General features: G+C 41.4%; 1 protein-coding gene across 2 annotated transcripts in view; it reads left to right on the forward strand.

Annotated features, from left to right (window-relative positions):
- ARID3A (AT-rich interaction domain 3A) overlaps nucleotides 1-17,696 on the forward strand; it is an 89,532-nt gene that overhangs the window by 52,679 nt on the left and 19,157 nt on the right. For both annotated transcript variants that reach the window (XM_032238869.1, XM_032238870.1), the window contains exon 4: nucleotides 5,593-5,665. In XM_032238869.1, coding sequence (XP_032094760.1) covers nucleotides 5,593-5,665 — 73 coding nt within the window. The remainder of the gene's footprint in view (nucleotides 1-5,592; nucleotides 5,666-17,696) is intronic.

A 17,696-nucleotide genomic window follows, 5' to 3' on the forward strand; every position in this document is an offset into this window, starting at 1 on the left:
TTTCTGGTTGTCTTTAATGCCACTTTTTTCCTCTCCAGTTGTCTTCCTCCTTTCCGAGGTCGGCTTGCCGGACAATCAAGGGCCAGCATTTGTGTACTTTTCTCCTGATGATCAGCCATATGTTCTTCACGTGTCTGTGGGTTTTTCTAAAAAAGCAGATATTTATCTATCAGACAAATTTCCTTTTGCTTCATGAGCCCAGTTGTTCATGAAAAACAAAGACTCAAAAAAAGTGGGAAAAGACTGAACATGCAAACACACCCAGAAACGGTTCTTGTAAATGACCAGTTGGAATGAAATCAATTCAGGAAGAGGATGAACCAATGAAGCTTTAAAAAAAAACAAAAAACAAAAAAACAGATGGAATGGGTAAATGGCCCGTCTCTTTTCTTGTCTTCTGCAGACTGATAAAAGTTAGAAAAGAATTTATTATGTCAGTGTTTAGGCTGGAAAATAGTGTTCTTGAGATACCTACCTTTTTCCTGTGTAATGGAGACTGGAAGCAAGGCCCTTTCGTACCAGCCCTGGTTTATTCAGCATACATACACATTCTTTCATATCCTTTACTAGTTGATAACCCGGTGTTGTCCGAGTATTTATTTATAGGGGGAAAATGTCTGAACCAAACATAATTTCTAATATTGGATTTTTCCCCTTACCAAAGGGAACCCTCCCTGTGGAGTAATGTGAAGCTGTTACCATAGCAACTCTACTGCGCTACACAGTAGAAGCCATTTTAAGGCACAGCAGGCTGTATCTTAACAGACAAAACACCCCAAGGGGTTTTAGGGATGTCTTACCCCCACAGTATTTGTTTCCAAAGAGTATGTCATCTGTGTACCAAGTTTGGTTGAAATTGCTCGAGGCGTTCCAGAGTTATGCTGGAACACACACACACCATTGATAGATAGAGGGTAGGTAGGTAAGGTTAGGTAAGGTTAGGTTAGGTAAGGTTAGGGTTAGGTTAGGTAAGGTAAGGTTAGGTAAGGTTAGGTAGGTAAGGTTAGGTAGGTAGGTAGGTAGGTAGGTAGGTTGGTTGGTTTCCATGAGATACGCATGGTACACATTCTTTCCCAAGGTAGTGCCCAAGGATGTGCTGGATTTCAACTCCCAGACCCTCTCCCCTAATCGAGAGCCAATGGAAATTGACTTGAATGCTTCAAGGTTACAAAAGATAGGTAGTAGGATTTCCATGATCTCACTGAAGTCCAGCCTGGTTCATTTTAAAATCCAGCTTTTTCATTGCTGGCATCTGTCTCTCCCGTACACACAGATTGAGAAATCTGGCACTTTCCAGATGACTAGGGCAACAGTTCTCAATGTGGGCTATGTGATCCCCAGGGGGGCCACACCATATTTCTAGAGTCACAGGCATTTCATGGTACAGTTTAGACTTTAGAGCCGAGGTGGCGCAGTGGTTAGGGTGCAGTACTGCAGGCCACTTCAGCTGACTGTTATCTGCAGTTCAGCGGTTCTAATCTCACCGGCTCAAGGTTGACTCAGCCTTCCATCCTTCCGAGGTGGGTGAAATGAGGACCCGGATTGTTGTTGGGGGCAATATGCTGACTCTGTAAACCGCTTAGAGAGGGCTGAAAGCCCTATGAAGCGGTATATAAATCTATCTGCTATTGCTATTGCTATTTAGAATATAAGTAATCCTAAACTTACAGCCACAGCTGAGTCCAAAATTCCTGTTGCTGAGACATGTTTTAAGTGAGTTTTCCTCCATTTGATGACTTTTCTTGCCATAGTTGCTATGTGAATCACAGCAGTGAGATAAGTTAGTACCATGGTTGTTAAGTGAATTTTGGCTTCCCTATTGACTTTGCTTATCAGAAGAATGCAGAAGCTGAACACATGGCCCTGGGACACTGCAACCATAATATGTTTATTTAGTTAGTTAGTTTGTCACTCGTGTACAAGAAAACAGAAATAAGGATAAACATGAATAAGAACACAGGAAATGGGTACAAATAAATGGGGATAGAAGGACAGGGACATTAGTGTGCGCTTGTGCATGCCTCTTACAGACCTCTTAGGAATGGGGTGAGGTCAACAGTAGACAGTTAAAGATTAAAGTTATGGGGGTTTGAGGATGTAACAACAGAGTCAGGTAGTGCAGTCCAGGCATTGCCAAGCATCCAAATTTTGATCATGTGACCATGGGGGTGCCGCAACAGTCATAAGTGTGAAAAATGGTCATAAGTCACTTTTTTCAGTGGCATTATAACTTTGAATGGTCACTAAACAAACTGTTGTAATTTCGAGGACTATCTGTAATAATAAAACAGTGCAAATGGTAAAGAAACTTTTTTCTAGCTTACGGAGGGGAGTCACAGAGATAAATTAGGCTCAGAAGAGGTGCCTGAATACAAAAAGGTTGAGAATTCCTGGACTTGGGAAGGAATGCCAACTTCCAAATCCCAGGTTAACATGGCCAGAGGAATCCCCTAAAGAAATAATTCCAACATGACCTCAGACAAACTGATTCTGGGAACGTGATGCCTTCTCTTTGGAATGTTTGAGCACCTATATTTTGTTGGGAGGTGTGCAAATCCCAGTTGACTTAGTTTGATGAGATTTATCATTTAGAGTATCTGCAAGAATTTAAAGAGTGCTGGGCTGCTTAGCACAATTCTGATTGCTAATGGTGTATTCTTTTAAACCCTAAGTGGACTGTATCAAGGGCCTGCCAAATATAGGCCCCTGGTTTGTCTCAGGAAAGTGCAGAGGCTTCCCATTTGAGCTGGATTGATAGAGTTGGGAGAAATTTCCATTTTAAATGTTTGTATTCAGGTTGTGGAAATCTCACTTCCATAATTTAGTGTGTATTAGTACTCTGCTGTTGTTGATACGTACTTACCAATGGGGGAAATTTCCCATTTTGCTTGGTACATGACTTTTCTGCAATCTATTGGTTTATTGGCTTAATCAATGCTGTTATTAATTTGGAAACTTATTCCATTTTGGAACTGGCTCAAGTTCATTTAATTCAATACCGTCAACTACTATAATAAGTATTTTCACTTTCATTAACTTTCCATTGATAGATCCTGGTAAAATTGTCTAGTTAAAATTTTTCGGACGAGGTGGGTCCTACAGATTGGATCTATCGAAGGCTGTGACCATGTGCAGTGTCAAAATTTATGTGGGGTGATGTGATGAGGACAAGCTGAGGCCATTCAAGCTCAGCAGCTGGTCCAGCAAGGAACATTCTTGCTGATTGAAGGCTATTAATAGTTGGGAATTGAGAACAGTGGGGCACACATGTTCTACACATCAGGGGAAGAGCGTTCCTGCATGCAAAGGGAATTGTTGCACCAAAGGATCTATATGATATACCGATGACAAAGCAGTTGCTCGCTCAGCTTATGCAAAGGAAAAGTGTGCTCCAATTTAGTTGGTGCATAATGGAACATGTTTTTTTTCCTGGCTAGCAGGTGGTCTGTTTTTTTTTCTTTCTTTCTCAATTTCACATTCCGTTTGAAAACTATTAAAGAAAGATGCAAGATAACTTTTTGTTTTGTTTGTGCTCCGTTCCTGCAGTGATGCAAAATTCCAACACTTTTAATGTAGCAGATGGAATTAATCCGTGGGGTAGAAAAACAGATTGTGTTTATTTCTTTAGCTGTATGACATTGCCTCCCATATATTCCAAGACACAGATCCTCCAGTTCAGCTTAAAATTAAGATTGATTTCTCATTACTCGCGTGCATGCCTTCTTTTTATTTGTCCTTCCTAGGTTGTAATGTGAGTTTTCCAGAAAATGTTGAATTGGGAAGAAAAGGTTTAAGAACTTTAAATCTGGCTTCCGCATCTTGCCTTCCTCATCATATTAACATCTCACATTTTCCCCAACCATTTCATGTTTAGAATTTTAGGTCATTAGGGAGTATGCAGGATTATAAATGAGACCTTTGGAAAATTTAGACCAGGAATGCAAAAAGTGGGGAGTGGAAGTCTTATAGACCCAGTAGCTTCCCTTTTACAGCTCCCAAGTGGACAGGCAATAATTTGGGTTTTGATTCCTTTTGGTTTGCAATTTGTATGACCTAGTGATGGGATTAAGAGGCAGGATAGAGATGATCCGATCGAGCTCATTCAGATCTTACATATATCTACATTTCCTTCCAATTTACCTTGGTGAATTTTTGCTGGGACTTTAAGAAATTATCTGTACATGACATGAGTTCAGAGGAAATGTGCATAAATCTGCATACAAATGAAAACCCCTTTTAAGGTTGGTATGTATTCCAATATAGTATTATTGCTGAAAAGGCATTTTCCTGCCCATGTTTTAGAGACGGTTGGTCCATTCCAAGATGTACTTCTAACTACCGTAGATTATTTTGTATTTCCTGGTTTTTAAAGGGACATGAGTATTGAGTATCATTATGGCATAACGAAGGGTTTGCAAACTTTTCCTTACAGAAGGCCACAGCAAATGTTTAAATAATTTTTAAAAAATGAAAGTATTGCTATTTCAGTCATATCATCTTGGATAATTACTGAAGTCTTGCATGATTCTCATGCAATCTCAATTTCAACAGTGAAATTTTGTGAGAATTGACAATCCCATAACCATTTCAACGTATTAAAAAATACTTTGATTTCGGCATGCCATAGATGCCATCTAGGAATGTTGCAAGTATCTTATTGCCTACAGATAATCACATTGTCGCCTTCTTCCATAGTAAATAAAAGAGGAGAAATATTCATGGATACAATGTTATTGTTTATTCCAAAACCTTTGCAGCTCTTTCCATTTCTTAACTTAAAAGCTTGATTTAGACTGGCATTTCCATTAATTTGCAATAGTTTTGATCAAACAAAAACTACTCTGTGATTAATTGGCCAAGGGGGGAGAGGTGCCTTTTATTTATTGGAATGTCTAACATTTTACAATATGTGGCCTGATGGGTAATCTCTGCTCACAGAATTAGGTAGGCAAGAAATCCAGAATGGACCAAACGGAGGGCACAATAGGAGTTTATTCTTTCGCTTGGCGGCTGTCCCTTGAAAGAAAGCAGATTTCTCTTTGCCAGTTGGTGGGAGGAAGGAGGAGGAGGAGGTCCTAGAAAGCAGATGAGAAGGGTGGCTAGAAAATTAGCTGGGTGCCTGGGGCGTGTCTGTCTGCTGATATCCTAGTGACTCCATTGCTCATGCCGTTGCAAATTGCTTATCTTGCAGTTTGTAATAGCTGCAGAATGTCTCATTAGAAAAAGGAGTTGAGTAGGAGTTGAGGCTTAGCTAAATTGCTGCAACCTCTGAACCAAGCCAGGGAGTTCAGGTTTTATTTAAAAAAAACATGCATACAAAAACCTAGAAACTTAACAGGGTTATTATCCATAGAGAATAATTTTAAAAAGAATCAGATCTGTGATTAGTTTACATTCCCACAGCATTGTAACAACTGCTCTTAACAACAGATTTACCCCTGGGTGCCCTGTTTATGTGCTAGCTTCAATGGGCTAGTTGTCTACATGACACAAGACATTTTGGAGAAGTTGGAGAAAAGTGTCTAAAGCAATTTTATTTTTCATTCCTGATTTTTTTTCTTTATTTTTCTCTCCCCAACTCCTCCTCTGCAGTTATATGAACTTGATGGAGATCCGAAAAGGAAGGAATTCCTCGATGACCTCTTCAGTTTTATGCAGAAACGAGGTGAGTTTTGGGTGCATTCTATAGATGATCTTTTAGGGCTCTTGCCAAGTTCAGAGACAGAGAGAATGGGAGAGGGGCAGATTCCCACCAGTCCATAACACAGGTCTGCAAAAAAAATTTTTTTGAGAGCTGTTTTGGTTATTCCACGTAATCTTTATGTTTTTTGGTGCGCTGAATCTGAAAATGACCTCCATTTTGTCCTAGGACATCACATTTCCTGACAATTTAGGTAACTATGTTAAATAAAGCAATACCTCTAAATAAATGGAAATAGACTTATAAAATTAAAGTTTTATTACAATATTTTCATGAAAATCCTTTTTTGAACTGAAATGAGCTCACCTACACATACTAAACTCAATTCTTCTTCCTTGTGAGGCTCCTCTTGGTGCATTTATGCTTGTGAGTAGCATCTGGAATGTCTCTCTGAAGCATCCAACAGTAGTCTGCCATCATTGTAATGCTGCATTTTCCCTGGTATCTCCTTTCCATCTCTTTAATGTCTTGGTGGAATCGTTCACCTTGTTCCTCACTCACAGCTCCCAAATTTTCAGGAAAGTAGTCAAGGGACTGGAGGAAATGCACTTTCAAACTCATCAGGCAACCTAAAGCTTGAAATGCTTTCAGCATTCTTCCGATGATCTTTTTGTAGTGAGGATCTTTGTTATTGCCTAAAGATTTCTGTACAACTTCTTAAAATGCAATCTACCCTTCTTTTTGATGATCCGTCATGGTATTGACAAACTCTTGATCAACTAAAAGCCTTCTAACGTCTGGTCCGACGAACACACCTTCCTTCAATTTTGCCTCCGACAGGCATGGAAACTTGGTGACCAAGTATTTGAAGCATTCTCCATCTCTTCGAAGTGATTTTATGAATTGCTTCATCCATCCCAATTTCATGTGGAGAGGTGGTAGAAGAACTTTATGGGAAGGTACCAAAGTTTCTTGGAGGACATTTTTTTCACCGACTGTTAGCACCCTCGGCTGCCAACTCTTCTTGGTCCAGTGATTTTGTCGGTCTCAACTGTCCCATAGAACAGAAAACAAGGGTATTTGGTATACCCAGCTTGTTGCCCGAGCAGCATGCACCAGACCTTCAAGTCCCCACACACTTGCCAACCATGGTCTTCATATTTAAGTTTACGAAGAACCAACTCCAAGTTCTCGTAGGTTTCCTTCAAGTGTACGGAATGACCTACAGGTATGGAAGCGTAAAAACCATTGTGGAGTAAAACTGCTTTGAGATTTCTTTTTGAAGAATCTATAAATTGACCCATCAGACCTTCGACCTTGATGCAATAAACCAACTTGTCTTCCTGGGTGAAGTAAGGAACAAACTCCTTTTCACGATGTCTGAATCAGGAAGATGACACTCCTGGCAACAATAATTTTCTGCTTTTCAGCCTTGATCCAAGTAACTCAGCGGCATCTTTGGGAAGATTCAAGTCTCTTACCAAATCATTAATCTCCTCCTGAGAAAACAATAGCAATAGCAATAGCAATAGCAATAGCAGTAGACTTATATACCGCTTCATAGGCCTTTCAGGCCTCTCTAAGCGGTTTACAGAGAGTCAGCATATTGCCCCCAACAATCTGGGTCCTCATTTTACCCACCTCGGAAGGATGGAAGGCTGAGTCAACCCTGAGCCGGTGAGATTTGAACCGCTGACCTGCTGATCTAGCAGTAGCCTGCAGTGCTGCATTTAACCACTGCGCCACCTTGGCTCTTACCAAAACAATTTTGGTCTTGTATCATCTTCAAAGTCAGAACTTGATTCGTCATTTGGTTCAGGTATCACTTCACCTTAATCGGAGCTAGGTATCTCTTCCAAGGTAGCAGGGGGCTTGGGTACTGGAATATCTATGCCATGGGGGATGGGACAAATTACTGACTGAAGATTGGGATATGAAATGGAATGTTTCCATTTGGAATTAAACCCTTTCATATCACATGAACAAAAATAACAGTCATCACTATGGTTCTTTTGCTCTCGCCATACCATAGGAAAGATTTTTTCTTACCCTTGAACCAGTTTTGGAGGTCCTCAACACACCGTTTGCACACTTTCTGAGGCGCCCAAACTTTATCTTGATCTCCATTTTAGTCCAAAGTATGCAAAGTATACTTTTTTCACAAAGTCTGTAATATTCTGCTGTTGCTTCAACACTGTATATTCACCACAGATGAAGCAGAAACTGTCAGGCGAATTAATACACTTTTGTGGAGCCATAACATAACGGTTGCAGAATGACGAGCTAACATGAATTGCGATGAAAAAGTGTGAACAGCCTAGAACCAAGAACCTGATGATGATTCGTGCACAATTGTAGCATGCAGGAGAGAGCAGCTCTGTGTCTGTGCACGTGATGTCACAGTGCTGGCCCCGCCCCCTGCACTGACCGGAGATGCTGCTATCTGCCCTCTGTCTCCCTCCCACTGGATTCTTCAGGAAAGATTAACCCCTTCTACCATTTGAAGCACAGACTTAAAACTTGCTTAGCTTATATATATATTGCTGACCATCAGATTTACAGTGCTATATTTTTTTACATAACTCGGATAAACCCTTTAAGGTTTTTTTGGCATTTTATATCTTAAATGTACTTATGTGAATTAATTAATAGTAATTTGGACTTTAAATTTGGTTAAAAACCCATAATATAAAAAATACCAAAAATTTTAAAAAATTGATAAATTTGAAGACAGTTTTGCATGTTGTGGCAAATCATGACGTCTAGGAGTTTTTCCAATATTTTATTTGTTTTCAGCACACCAAAATACATGGAAATTAGATGAAAATAATCAAACAGCTTTTTAGTCGAGACCTGTGATTGGATGATTCTTTCAGAATTGAGGAAGGAAAGTAGCTTTGCATGTAGAAGGCCCCCTGAATCCGTTTTCAAAGATCAGATATAAGAGATAGGAATGGCCTCCATCTTCTTGATCCTATGGAAGATGCTGCCAGTTAAAATACTTGGATTAAAAGAACATCAAATTGACTACAGATGGATAGATGAACAAACTTGTTCTTGATACTTCTATTGACCCAATCTCCTCTAAACCATGGTGAGTAACTGATGAGTAAGCCAGCACCAGACTATTGAGAAAGCTAAGATAGGGCCCAGTTATTCCAGGAGCAGCCCTCTTGGGCAGCATCTTTAAAGTATATATAATGGCTGGTAAATGGAAAGGGATTTTGTATTTTTATTTCATTTTTGGGCTCCTGCAGCTTAGTTACAATCAGAGTTGCTATGGGTACAATGCAGGGGTGAAATTCAGCAGGTTTTGACAGGTTCCGGAGAACCGGTAGCGGAAATTTTGAGTAGTTCAGAGAACCGGAAAATACCACCTCTGGCTGGCCCACGCCCCCATCTATTCTCTGCCTCCTGAGTCCCAGCTGATCTCAGGAGGGAATGGGGATTTTGCAGCATCCTGCCCCTGGAATGGGGAGGGAATGGAGGTTTTGCAGTATCCTTCCCCCAGGAGTGAGGTGGGAATGGGGATTTTGCAGTATCCCTCCCCTGCCATGCCCACCAAGCTACGCCCATAGAACCAGTAATAAAAAAAATGAATTTAATTTCACCACTGGTACAATGGGAAAGGCTTAGTGCAGAGTTCCCCAACATTTCCAGCTTTAGGTACCAGGTTGCGGGGGATGGTTTGCGCAAGTGGTCGGCTAGTGTGTGCAGTGCCATTTGCACAAGTGGCATACACGCGCATGCAGGGGCTGTTTCCATGGCCCAATTGCAAACCTCTGATGGTCCACAGGTTGGGGACCCCTTGTTTAGTGTTCCTTTTGTCCCTGTTTCTCCCTTTTATTTATTTTTATTTATTTAGTTTGTCAAACATGGACATGAACAAAGGAAATGAGTAGAAATAAATGGGGACAGTAGGACAGGGATGGTAGGGACGCTGGTGTACTGGTGTGCTTACGGACGCCCCCTTTATGGGCCTCTTAGGAATGATGTGAGACAGTTTGTTTGACGTTTTAGGGGTTTGAGGGGGTAACAAAGGAGTCAGGTAGAGCATTCCAGGTGTTGACCACCCTGTTTTCTTAGGCCTACAAGAGGGTGGGTGGTGACGCGAAAAAAAATCAAAATTTAGATCATGTGAGTAGAACAAGCCAAAGTTTTGCACTTTGGCTTACTTGCATTTTCTCCAAGATTCTAGGTCAGTGTTTCTCAACCTTGGCGACTTTAAGTCCTGTGCACTTCAACTCCCAGAATCCCCCAGCCAGCTCTCGCTGGCTGGGGAATTCTAGGAGTTGAAGTCCACAGGACTTAAAGTTGCCAAGGTTGAGAAACACTGTTCTAGGTGTATAAAGCAAGCCTGATTTAAATGCCCTACTTTGGCATGTTGTCTGAATGGCCCCTCTCTTGCATATGTGCAGGCCGTGGTCTTTGTCTTTATCAATAGAGTGAGACTATATTAATGATCATACTCATCTGGTGAGGAATTATGGAATGTTTAGAAACAAACTGCTTAGAAATATAGAGAATCATTACCACACAGATCCTGAGATTTGTGCTGTTGGCAGGAAGAATGTCTGGGCCACTAATTTAAAACAATCCTATAAATAAAGACTTGCATCCTGTGTAAATTATATAATTGCATTCTGGTGTCCCAGTCAGTTACGTTCCACTTAAATTTCAAACCAAAATCTTTGGTTTGAATTTGGATTTTTACCATGAAACAAATTTTGTGTGTCAATTCTGTTATTTTCTGAAATGGAAATAATGTAGCTTCACCCCATACCATCTAATTACCAATTCATTGTTTTGGACCTGGTTAAATAAGTGGAAGGAACGAAGAATTCAAAGAGCTCCTCAAATTAGTGAAGAGAGAAGATACACTTAGTGTGAGCTTCTGTGGGTGGAAACAATTATGATACAGTATTCCGTCATTCTACATTTTTACCGATTTAGATTTTATAGATTTTTTAATAGATTTAAAAGTAGCTATTCCTGTAATGAGAGAAGCGATGGCTCAGTGGCTAAGATGCTGAGTTTGTCGATCAGAAGGTCAGCAGTTCAGTGGTTCGAATCCCTAGTGCTGCATAACCGAGTGAGCTCCTGTTACTTGTCCCAACTTCTGCCAACCTAGCAGCTTGAAAGCACATAAAAAATGCAAGTAGAAAAATAGGGACTACTTTTGATGGGAAGGTAACAGCATCTTCGCCGTTTAGTCATACTGGTCATATGACCACAGAGATGTCTTCGGACAGCACTGTCTCTTTGGCTTAGAAACGGAGATGAGCACTGCCCCCTAGAGTTGGGAATGACTAGCACACATGTGCGGAGAAACCTTTACCTTTATTCCTGTAATATGTTCTGTTTCTTCTCAATAGCAGTTTTTAAAACTAGGAAGCATTTAGTTCTTGAAACTACTAGATACACAAAAATACAAAATCTTGATAGCTTCAGAAGGTTCTTCACACTGCATCCTACATATAAGTACTAAATGGTGCACTTGGAGAACTTTTGGGAAGGAACAAGAAATGAAGACGGTGAAAGCATTTGGAAACTAGGCCTTTTGATTCAAACAGCAAATAAGCCTTTTTATTTTTTTAATTGATAATTGCCAGGTAGTAATCTAAGATGTTTAGAGAGCAGCAAGTTGGAGAATGTTTCCTTTGAAAGATTGCAGAAATAATGAGCAAGTTTTCATGACCAGAAATAATGAGCCATTTTCGGGCTTCATGTTAAAGGAAGGAGACCGATTGGAGATGGCAGGGCCAGTGGAAGGAATCCTCGTCTGCAGCTTGTTACAGTCTTTGGGATAAGGGATACAGGAAGCATTCTGCAGACTTAATTAAATTAGGTTTGGGCCTAATCTTGAAAAGGTCTCTGGTTGCAGCAAGGCATGCTGGAAGACATAATGGTCTCTCTGCCTTTGAAAATATATAAATGCCAGCAATGGTTTGCAGCTGGCTCCAGCACTAATTGGAAGATGGGGGCCCCTTGGGCATGTGAGACAGAGGGGTTGCAGAAGTTGTCGAGAGAGGGGGCGGTAGGGGCTCTTTGCTCATGGATCTGGAAAATTGAATCTTAAATGTTAATGCTAAGTATAGTTCTGATCCCCCCCCCAAGTTAAATATAAATAGACATATCTAGATAGTTGGAGGGAGAATTGGCTCTCAGTTGAATGCCAATGGTAAAGGAAGTCCCGTTGGAATCCAAGAATATTCTCTAGCGTGATGCCCTGCAGCTGTGCTAGATCGCAGAATTGCTAGAGAGTAGAGCCCAAAGACTTGGCTTGCAGGGGATAATGGGAGTTGAAAAACACTTCGTTGTAATATACTATTGTAGGGGTGTGCCTGAAGCAAATCTGGGGTTTCACTAGGTTTCCCTTCCTTGTTTCATCACCATTGCTTAGTTGTTGTGATGAGTATGGTCTACATGTGAGTTCCAATTACAGAAACCTGTTATTATTCTTATTAGTGTTAAGAACATGTAAAGTGATAGGACTCCTTAAACTTGTTTGCCTTTGAACCCGATGGGACTTAAGAGAATTGGGTCAAAAGCAGAGAAGGAAGGCAGCGGAAGAAGAGAGAATCTGATTGGGCAGAGCAGCTGTTGGAACCGAGCATCTTTAAACCAAGGCTTCTTCCCCATCTTCTGTTAGAAACTACTTTTAATGATCCATTGCAAAAGATGGCCTGTCAGAGAGAGTCTCCATTGGGCTTCATTCAGACACTATGCTAAATTAGGACGGTTCTTTCTGTTGCCGCCATAGGCCTCAATTCTTTTAAAATTTACTTCATAGAAAAATCTTATGTGCTAAGAGTTGACATTGCCTTGATAGCACATGATCATTTTAGAATTGCAGGGTCATAACAACTATAATTGGAAAGGGAAATCTTTTAAGATATTTTACTTCTATTGGTGAGATCAAGTAAATAGCATGCCTATTTCATTAAAAAAAATCTTTATTGTATTACTATTATTCAGTAATAGTAGAAGGGATACGGTGGCTCAGTGGCTAAGGTGCTGAGCTAGTTGATCAGAAAGGTCGGCAGTTCAGCAATTCAAATCCCTAGTGACGCATAATGGAGTGAGCTCCCGTTACTTGTCCCAGCTTCTGCCAACCTAGCAGTTCGAAAGCACGTAAAAAATGCAAGTAGAAAAATAGGGACCCCCTTTGGTGGGAAGGTAACAGCGTTCCTTGCCCCTTTGGCGTAGTCATGCCGGCCACATGATCACGGAGATGTCTTCGGACAGCGCTGGATCTTCAGCTTTGAAACAGAGATGAGCACTGCCCCCTAGAGTCGGACATGATTAGTACATATGTGCAAGGGAAACCCTTACCTTTACCTATTATTCAGTACTGCAATTTGTCCCAGTTATTTGATAGTGTAATCCTTGGCTGTTGTATAGACTTTTTTTTTGGGGGGGGGGGAGCCTCAGGGCCATCTGTTATTAACCCACTAACCATGCTTATTGAACAAGTCATGATAGCTTTCTTTGCATAACCTAGGCCATTTCCCTTGGTTTATAAGCCGCAATTGGGTAGGTTTGCAGAGACCACCTTATGCCAAAGCACAGCGTATAATCCCAGTTTTTTTTTTTAAAAAAAAAACACCACCTGAATATTATCTCTGATAGATCCTAGATGAGCTGATCAACAAAATGCAGCTGGTAATGCCAGGAAGAGGATTCTCAAGTCTGTAGATAAAGACGGGGGAGGGGAAAGATTTGCCCTAAGTCAAAGAATCTGGTTGGGATTTTTTTTTTTGGGGGGGGGGGGGAAGCAGATGGCCTTGGCCAGCCCAGAGAAAGCGGGGCAGGGGTGTGGGGGGGTGTTCTTTGTGTGGAATGTAAGAAGTCACAAAAGGGGGTGGGAAAGCAGGGAAAGGAAATTGCAGGGATGTTTTTTTGGAGGCTTAATATCCTTTGAGGGGCTTGCCCACCCAGCACCAGGCCATCTAAGCAAACAATGGGGAGGTAACCTAGTATGTTCCTGGGCTGTGTTTAATGGGGAAAAGGAGGGGCACACCGGGGGTGGGAGACACATAGAATGGCTGCATGAACAATTGTCAACATGTTTTTGAAGCAGGAAAGGAGCACTAAGCTAAATGGCTGGAATTCCTGGAGGATATAGCTGTGAGGCAGTTTAAATCCTGCAGGAGGGGGGGGGGATGGTGGCAAGGATGCCAGGGGCACCCAGTGTTCTGATTTACCCAAGAGCAAAGACTCCAGTGTGCCAGCTTGGAGGCCACAAATACCTGCAACTCTGGGCATTGTGTGTCCCAACGCCTTCCACATCCCAAAGGAAGAGGGGTTTTCATCCATGCCATTTGCAACTTGCATCACAGAGATTTGATGTTTTAAAGGTAAAGGTTCCCCTTGCAAGTATGTGCTAGTTGTTCCCAACTCTAGGGGGCGATGCTTATCTCCATTTTAAAGCCGAAGAGCCAGCGCTGTGCTGGCATGACTAAATGCCAAATCCCACCAAGGATGGTTCCTATTTTTCTACTTGCATTGTTTACGTGCTTTCCAACTGCTAGGTTGGCAGAAGCTGGGACAAGTAACGGGAGCTCACTGTGTTATGTGGCGCTTGGGATTCGAACCGCCTAATTGCCAACCTTTCTGATCGACAAGCTCAGCGTCTTAGCCATTGAGCCACCGTGTCCCTTATAATTGATGTTTTAGTGGCACAGAATAAATAAATTGCATTTATTCAGTTGATACCCTGCTTCCCTATCAAAGCCATTTCTAAGTGAAGGCATCAAATGGAATCGAGCCTGGGATTGGAGGTACTAGGTATAAGCTGGTTCCACAAGCCATAAGATAGTTTGGTTTTGTCATACGTATGAATGGAGCCATTGCATTTGGTATATTACAGTTCATGGCACAGCATGATGTATGAGCCATCTACTAAAGATTGTTTGAGAAATAGGAGTCAAAACAAGAAATAACGATTAGCACAGAGCTAAGCTTTAAGCCACCTTTCTTCCTCATAGCCTCATCTACATGCACCAGACCCCTATTTCCAAATTCCTTTGCGGGGGTGGATTATGGAGATTTCATTCATTTATTTATTTTTAATGTTACCTATATGCAACTTTTATTATTTTCATAAATAACTCAAGGCAGCAAACATTTTCCCCACAACAACAAACCTGTGAGGTGATTTGGGCTGAGAGAGGGTGACTGGCCCAAAGTTACCCAGCCGGCTTTCATGCCTTAAGACAGGAGTAGAACTCACCGTCTCCTGATTTCTGGCCTGGTGCCCTTAACCACTATATTAACCAACATAGTGGGAAACTACCAAACTGAGAAAATTCTGGCTCACTGAACTACTAAGCAACCTTGAAGTTGCTTCCTTGAAACAACCCCAATGACCGAAACACTTTTTTATTTTTACAAATAGCAGCACTGACACCAAAAAAATAATGTCCACCAGCTATTGCCTAGGGTCACAAAAATACACTAAATTAAACTAAAATTTCCCAGAGTGTCTGCCAGGCATATACGTTTTACTACTAAATACAAATGAGGCTTAACGGTTTGGTTGCCTCCGTTCACTTATTGTGAGAAAGGCCATCCTATTAGGGCACATTTTAGAGACAGCTTGCTTAAATGTAGTATGCCCTGTGAAAATAGCAAATCGAGCTTTATTAATCTTGTTTTTAGTACGTTGTGGGAAGCCAGCCGTTGTATTAAGCTATGATTTAATCCTGCTTTAATTAATGAATTATAATCGTTTGGGTTGGTGCAATACCGCAAGCCCAAACCAGGGCTTCCTGTGCGGCACAAACCCAGGCTACATAGCATAATGTTGGAACCCGGTACTGAAATGTTACATCCATGAAGTTTTAACATTGGGACTTACACTTGGGACGACCTTCATTTTTTGTGCACAACAGCAATGTATAACATATGATGAAAGAAATGTCCTTCTGGGTTCGGCTCCAAGTGGGGAAAAAGACACTGGAGATATGGAGGCTACTTGGAAAGATGGTTTTAATGGTGGACAGGACCACATGGCTTGAGTCCTGAACAGAAAAGGTGATCACATGCTTCAATGTTGGTGGAGAAGAAGAGAAGGGAGGCCTGAGATGCTGAGTCCCTGGTTTTATGCTCTCTCTGGCTTTTGATCTTGAGCTTGTATTCTGATTGGTTGTCAGACTCCCATGGAGCCGTGCAGGGGCAACACTCTAGGCTGCGTTTTTGGTTGAGTTCTCAGATGCCATGTGGCGAGTTGGGTAAAGTGCCAATATTATCATGCCTTGATCCCATCTCCCTGGAGCTGAAGTGGAGAACTCTTTGTTATGTAAAGGGACTAGCTTGGCCTTCTTAATGGCCCAATGACAAAGTGGGGATGGGCAGGAACCTACAGGCAGCTAATCTGTCTTTTAAAACATGTTTCTTTCTTTTCACATCCAGAGAAATATTCTGCCTTTTCAATATTTCCCAGGATATTTAATTTCTCTGGGAGGGCTGGGTGATAACTTCCTACAGCACAAAAGCAATGTATAACATACTTAACTGCACAAGCAGCTCTGTTTAGTGAACTCTATTTTCAGTGAAATCTTTTGCTTTTTTTCCCCCTGCCTACAATATAAAGCATGTAAGGCCAGCTCAGCAATCAGCAAAAATGAATGTATGTGGTGGTAGCAACAGCACAAGCATAAAACCAGTTGGGGGAGTTTTCTAAAAAAAAACTGGTGCGTGCGTGTGTGTTGGGTGGGGAATAGAGCAACTGTCTTATTTTGGGTGCCTTTTGCAAATGTGAAGCTTGTCAGATGCCTTTTTCCATGGTGAGGGGGCAGTGGCCGGATTTCTGTCTGCTGTGTGTTTCCCAGCATGGAGGGGGAGCCCTGCTGCCAATCCTATTCTGCAGACTGAAATAGGAAGGAAATTCCTTCACTCAGAAATACCTCCTAGGATTTGAGCCCCAGCTGCCCCCTTGCTCAAATAGATTTTACTCCCGGAAAATGTGCCATGCCTTCCTGCAGTAAAACTATGCTGCACAATAAGGTGGTTTTCTCCCACCCCCCTGCTTTTTTTCCTCCCCCTTCACCCTGTTCAAAATTGTTCCTTTTTGTTTTAAGGAAGCAATAAATCAATAAAAGGAGAAATCAATTAAAAGGGAAAGAGATGGGAATGAGAAGCAAACAAAATCCTCTGAAAAGCCATTTCTTGCTTTGCCTGTTCTGGATTTTTGGTGGGTCTTCTCTCTGCTTTCCATGATGACGCACTCTCCCTGCTTCCTCTGTCCCTAAATAATCAGAAAGCTTAAATCATTATGGCCCCAAACTGCTGTGCCTGTTCTTTTGGGATAGTCTGTCAGATCCATGTAGTTCATCCCTAAAACGCTTGAAATCCTGAACATTTCAAGATATATACCGCAATCCTGTTGATGTGGTCTTTAAAAAATAAAAATCCATTCAGCTAAGTTCTGTTTGCTGAGTAAAACTACCACAAAGCTGATAACAAAGGCAGACAATCGGCATTCAATATAGGTTTTTTTTCCTTTAAAAAAAAGAAGAAAACGTTTAGCAGCAATATATAGAGTCTTTGTTTTAAAATACAATATGTTGAAACCTTCCCAGTGCAGGCTGGAATAAATAAATGTTTAACATATTACAGGCTAGGCTGGCTCATTTCACACAGCAAAGGTTTCCAGAAATATAGAGGGATTACACCCAAAAAATAATGTCACATCCTTTCCATTTTTCACACCCTTCAATGGTTTGGAAGAGAGCATGGTTAACCCTAAAGATCGGGCCTACTTTTATGCAGGTAGTCCACAATGTACAACCACAATTGGGACCAGAATTTCCTTTGCTGAAGAAGATGGTTTTTTAAGTGATATGTGCCCGATTGTATTATCTTTTTTGTCATGGCTGTTAAGTGTATCACTTCAGTTAAGTGAATCATGCAGTCATTAAACGAATCTGGCTTCCTCCATTGACTTTGGTTGTAGGAAGCCGACTGGGAAGGTTGCAAATGGCGATCACAAGACCCTGAGACACTGAAGCCTTCACAAATACATGTCAGCACCTGAAGGCCGGCTGGAGAA

This window comes from Thamnophis elegans, chromosome 1 (assembly GCF_009769535.1).
Source record: "Thamnophis elegans isolate rThaEle1 chromosome 1, rThaEle1.pri, whole genome shotgun sequence".
Lineage (NCBI taxonomy): Eukaryota > Metazoa > Chordata > Lepidosauria > Squamata > Colubridae > Thamnophis > Thamnophis elegans.